This window comes from Sapajus apella, unplaced genomic scaffold (genome assembly GCF_009761245.1).
Source record: "Sapajus apella isolate SASKATOON/1434 unplaced genomic scaffold, GSC_monkey_1.0 scaffold62, whole genome shotgun sequence".
Taxonomy (NCBI): Eukaryota; Metazoa; Chordata; class Mammalia; order Primates; family Cebidae; genus Sapajus; species Sapajus apella.
Window position 1 is genome coordinate 4,203,164 of NW_022437002.1, and position 5,860 is coordinate 4,209,023.

General features: G+C 47.6%; 1 protein-coding gene and 1 long non-coding RNA gene across 5 annotated transcripts in view; both read left to right on the forward strand.

Moving 5' to 3' along the window:
* Window positions 1-5,860, forward strand: part of TXLNA (taxilin alpha) — a 19,478-nt gene that overhangs the window by 5,908 nt on the left and 7,710 nt on the right. For all 4 annotated transcript variants that reach the window (XM_032246739.1, XM_032246735.1, XM_032246737.1 and 1 more), the window contains 2 exons: window positions 1,878-2,048; window positions 4,635-4,829. In XM_032246739.1, coding sequence (XP_032102630.1) covers window positions 1,878-2,048; window positions 4,635-4,829 — 366 coding nt within the window. The remainder of the gene's footprint in view (window positions 1-1,877; window positions 2,049-4,634; window positions 4,830-5,860) is intronic.
* On the forward strand, window positions 4,836-5,756 carry LOC116529195. The gene is made up of 2 exons (XR_004259424.1): window positions 4,836-4,992; window positions 5,298-5,756. It is a non-coding gene; the product is annotated as an uncharacterized LOC116529195 (long non-coding RNA).

The window sequence follows — 5,860 nt, forward strand, 5'->3', positions numbered from 1 at the left end:
CCCAGGCAAAAGTGCTGCGGTGCTGTCACCTGCTCCCAGGTTCAAACAATTCTCCTGCCTCACAGCCTCCCGAGTAGCTGGGATTACAGGCGCATGCCACCAAACTGGCTGATTTTTTGTATTTTTTTTTAGTAGAGACGGGGTTTCACCATGTTTGCCAGAGTGGTCTTGAACTGCTGACCTCAAGTGATCCACCTGCCTTGGCCTCCGAAAGTGTTGGGATCACAGTTGTGAGCCACCACTCTTGGCCTCACTTTTTTACATTGATTTCATGTTGAAATTGTAATGTTTTGGATATTGGGTTAAATAAATATATTACAGCCGGGAACCGTGGCTCACGCCTGTAATCCCAGCACTTTGGGAGGCCTAGGCGGGTGGACTACAATGTCAGGAGTTCGAGACCAACCTGGCCAACATGGTGAAAACCCGTCTCTATCCTAAAAATACAAAAATTAGCTGGGCATGGTGGTGCGGGCCTGTAGTCCCAGCTGCTTGGGAGGCTGAGGCAAGAGAATTGCTTGAACCCAGAAGACGGAGGTTGCAGTGAGCTGAGATCTCGCCACTGCACTCCAGCATGGGTGGCAGAGCAAGACTCAGTATCGAAAAAGAAAAAATTTAAAAAAATTATATATATATATTATTTATATATATATATATTTTATATATATGCTTCCTGGCTTAATTAATAATTTTAGTCATGTATAACTAAAGTTAATTTCAGCTGTTTATTTTTACTTTTTTAGTGTGGCCAGTAGAAATTTTTTTTTTTTTTTTTTTAAGCGGAGTCTTGCTCTGTTGCCAGGCTGGAGTGCAGTGGTGCAATCTCGGCTCATTGCAACCTCCGCCTCCTGGGTTCAAGCGATTCTTCCGCCTCAGCCTCCCGAGTAGCTGGGACTACAGGTGCGTGCCACCACACCCGGCTAATTTTTGTATTTTTAGTAGAGATGGGGTTTCATCATGGCAAGAATGGTCTCGATCTCTTAACCTCGTGATCTGCCCGCCTTGGCCTCCCAAAGTGCTGGGATTACAGGCGTGAGCCACTGCGCCCGGCCAGAATATTTTTAATTACTTACATAGTTTGCAGTATATTTCTGCTGTACAGGCCTGGATTCTACTAAAAATACAAAAATTAGCCAAGTGTGCTGGTACATGCCTATAATCCAGCTACTGAGGTGGCTAAGGTACGAGAATCCCTTGTACCCAGGAAGCTGAGGTTGCAGTGAGCTAAGATTGCACCACTGCATTACAGCATGGGCAACAGAGTGAAACACTGTCTTAAAAAAAGTAGTGGCCAGGAAGGGTCATGGGAGGGGAGCTGAGGTGGGAAAAGGACTGGGTTTGTGGAAGAGGTGAAGAACTGTGAGGCCAGGGAGTCAGAAGGATTGTCTGTTGACACTGAAGTGGCCACAAGTGAGAAAAGTAATTATGTTGGGCAGGGTGCTGGTGTTAACCCAGTGGTAACATTTTGAAGGGATGAGAGGGAGCGATAGGGGTCTGTTAATGGGCACAAGGTAGACTAGCAGGGGGTCTCATCCTTGGGCATGAGTGTCCAGCAAATTGGGGAAATGCAACAGCCTGAAGTGGCTCTAGTGACCCAGAGTCAGAGCTGGAATAGGAATTGGCACCTGCTGGCTGTGTGGCCCCTGCTTGCCCTAGTGAGTGTCCATTTCTCCCTCCCTACGGTGGACCCTTTGGGGTTACTGTGAGCAGCTCATGGGAGGAGTATATAAGCGCCAGCACAGCATCAGCCCATGACAACACTCGTGGCCTGAGAGGGTATGGGTCAGGGCAGCTCAGGAGACCCTAGACCCGCGTAGTGATCCCCACCAGGAAGGCCCAACAGAATGCTCACCTGCCCTCCCTATCCCTGTCCCCAGCTGGAGGAGCACCGGAACTCACAGAAGCAGATGAAACTCCTGCAGAAAAAGCAGAGCCAGCTGGTGCAAGAGAAGGACCACCTGCGTGGTGAGCACAGCAAGGCCGTCCTGGCCCGTAGCAAGCTTGAGAGCCTGTGCCGTGAGCTGCAGCGGCACAATCGCTCCCTCAAGGTAGGCGCTGGGCACCCTTGAACAGGCGACTCTGGTTTCCTTGACTTCTGCCTGGACTTTCTTTCATGGGCTTTCCTCTTAAAAAGTAGTGCAGGCTAGGGCTGGGCTTAGTGGTCCACATAAGTAATTAAAAATCTGGCCACTCTAAAAAACTAAAACAGGTAAAATTAATTTTAGTAATATATTTATATTATCCAAAACATTACAGTTTCAACATGGAATACTGTAAAAAAGCAAGGCTGGGCATGGCGACTCACACCTGTAATCTCAACACATTGGGAGGCCAGAGTAGGTGGATCACTTGAGGCCAGGAGTTTGAGACCAACCTGGCCGACATGGCACAACCCCATTCTTCTAAAAATACAAAAATTAGCCAAGTGTGCTGGTGCATGCCTATAATCCAGCTACTCAGGTGGCTGAGGCACGAGAATCCCTTGCACCCAGAAAGCTGAGGTTGCAGTGAGCCGAGATTGCACCACTGCGTTGCAGCATGGGCAACAGAGTGAGACACTGTCTCAAAAAAAGTAGTGGCCAGGCACAGTGGCGTACACCTATAATCCCAGCACTTTGGGAGGCCAAGTCAGGCAATTCGCAAAGTCAGGAGTTCGAGACCAGCCTGGCCGATATGGTGAAACACCGTCTCTACTAAAAATACAAAAATTAGCCTGGCATGGTGGTGGGCACCTGTAGTCCCAGCTACTTGGGAAGCTGAGGTAGGAGAATCACTTGAACCTGGGAGGTGGAGGTTGCAGTGAGCTGAGATTGCAGCCTGGGTGACAGAGCAAGACTCTGTCTCTAAATAAATAAATAAATAATTTAAAAAAAAAAAATAGTGCAGGGGCCAGGTGTGGTAGCTCACGCCTGTAATCCAAGCACTTTGGAAGCCAAAGCTGACAGTTCACCTAAGCTTTTAAGTTCAGCTGTACAAACATGGTGAAACCCTGTCTTTTTAAAAAAAAAAAAAAAAGTGCAGGGTTGTGGCATAGAAATACACTTTCTCAGTAATGCCTTACATTAGAGAGTACTACTTGTAACCATTTGAAATGTATTAGATAAGGATAAGGTGTTAAGAGAATCTGTAATGCACTGGCATCAATATTTCTCAATGAAAGGCAGTTACCTGGTAAGCAGAGGTCTGGCCCTGACAAGCAGCTCTTGTTCCAGAGGTTGGTCAGTCAGGAACCTGGGTCTTTCCAATGTTGTGCTGCTTCTATAGTGAGGGCAGTCTGTGGTTACAGGAAATTTACATACATTCTTCCAACTTTCTTCTTCTCCCTTTTTTTTTTTTTTTTTTGAGACGGAGTTTCGCTCTTGTTACCCAGGCTGGAGTGCAATGGCGCGATCTCGGCTCACCGCAACCTCCGCCTCCTGGGTTCAGGCAATTCTCCTGCCTCAGCCTCCCGAGTAGCTGGGATTACAGGCACGCACCACCATGCCCAGCTAATTTTTTGTATTTTTAGTAGAGACGGGGTTTCACCGTGTTGACCAGGATGGTCTCGATCTCTTGACCTCGTGATCCACCCGCCTCGGCCTCCCAAAGTGCTGGGATTACAGGCGTGAGCCACCGCACCCGGCCCATTTTCTTCTTTTAATATGTAAAAATATCACGTTTCTAGCATGAAATTATTATACATGTACCGTTTCATATCCTTTTTTTTTTTTGAGACAGAGTCTTACTCTTGTTATCCAGGCTGAAGTGCCATGGCACGGTCTTGGCTCACTGCAACCTCTGCCTCCTGGGTTCAGTGGATTCTCCTGTCTCAGCCCCCTGAGTAGCTGGGATTACAGACACCCGCCACAACACCAAGCTAATTTTTTTGCATTTTTAGTAGAGACGGGGTTTCACCATGTTGGTCAGGCTGGTCTCGAACTTCAGAGCCTGTGATCTGGCCACCGCGGCCTCCCAAAGTACTGGAATTACAGGCGTGAGCCACTGTGCCCAGCCTTATCTTCACTCTTTTTAAGAGCATAACATCATTATATGGATACATTATATTTTATCAGTGCCCTAGTTAAGACATTTTTGGGTTGTTCACCATTTTTCACTATTACATATAGAACTATAGTGAAAATTCTTGTTATATTTATCGCTGGTCAGTTATATAGAACTTACCTGTAGGGTAAGTCATGGAAGTGAAATGGCTAGGTCAAAGTATATGCAGATTTTTAATTTTAATAGATTTTACTGGATGTCTTCCAGTGAGGGGGCAGTGTGCCTCCCCCATCAGAAGTGTTGAGTGCCTAAATTTGCACAACTTTGCAAACCCTGGGTGTTACTAAATTTTAACAGCTTGGTCTTTGGGGGCACAGAGGGAACAAATGCACATCGATCTGAAATCTGGAAATCCAACTTGCTTCAGAATGACACTTATAGATGTGCCTGCATTTTTCTAGGGTGACAATCTCATTTGTCACCTGATATACAGAGGGGACCACTGGAACTCACATTATACAACATTCTGGAGCCTGGCTACTCCTCACTTTGGGAGCAGGGAGGGCTTTTGGCAGAGACCATCTGTGGACTAGTTGGGGGAGCCTTGTTAGGTAGCAGTGGGTGATGGCTCTAGGGCTGACTTCTCTGCCCAGGAAGAAGGTGTGCAGCGGGCCCGGGAGGAGGAGGAGAAGCGCAAGGAGGTGACTTCGCACTTCCAGGTGACATTGAATGACATTCAGCTGCAGATGGAACAGCACAATGAGCGCAACTCCAAGCTGCGACAAGAGAACATGGAGCTGGCTGAGAGGCTCAAGAAGCTGATTGAGCAGTATGAGCTGCGAGAGGAGGTAAGGCTGTCATGGACATCAGTCATGGCCCAGAAATTAGAAGGTTTTTTGAGTGTGTGATAGACACTGGGACAGTACCTTTTCAGGCTTCATCCCATTCCCCTTTCTTCCTCCTTCCTTGGAAGGAGAGTAATATTATTCCTCATAGATAAAAAATTAACAGGTGTTGGCTGGGCGCAGTGGCTCACGCCTATAATCCCAGCACTTTGGGAGGGCAAGACGGGGGGATCACGAGGTCAAGAGATCGAGACCATCCTGGCCAACATGGCGAAACCCCATCTCTACTAAAAATACAAAAAATTAGCTGGGCATGGTGGCACACGCCTATAGTCCCAGCTACTCGGGAGGCTGAGGCAGGAGAATTGCTTGAACCCAGGAGACGGAGGTTGTGGTGAGCCAAGATCGCGCCATTGCACTCCAGCCTGGGTAACAAGCGAAATTCCGTCTAAAAAAAAAAAAAAAAACCAGGTGTTTAGAAGAGGTTCACTTACAGCCACACAGCCCTAGGTCCACAGTGCCTTGCCCCAAACTACTGGGCCAGGTATCTTTGGGGTGAGAACTATCCACATTTTAGAATGGAGGTACGTATATGGACTGTGTGTTATGTAGCACCCTCAGCAGGGCTTTGGGGAAGCTAGACACATTAATGTTTACGCAATAGAACTTCCAAACACACCTAGATTATGGGTTTACAGTGATGTCGGTCAAATTTGGCTGCCAGTTTATGACAATTTTCATTTTCAGAGCTTTGTAGAATTTGGAATCGCAGGGGAGGGGCTGTACCTGTGATCAGTGTTGAACTCCAGAGACTGTGTCCACTGATTCCTTGCTGATCCTGCCTCTTAAAAGGCAGGATGTCGCCGGGCGCGGTGGCTCAAGCCTGTAATCCCAGCACTTTGGGAGGCCGAGGCGGGTGGATCACGAGGTCAAGAGATCGAGACCATCCTGGTCAACACGGTGAAACCCCGTCTCTACTAAAACTACGAAAAATTAGCTGGGATTACAGGCACGTGCCACCATGCCCAGCTAAT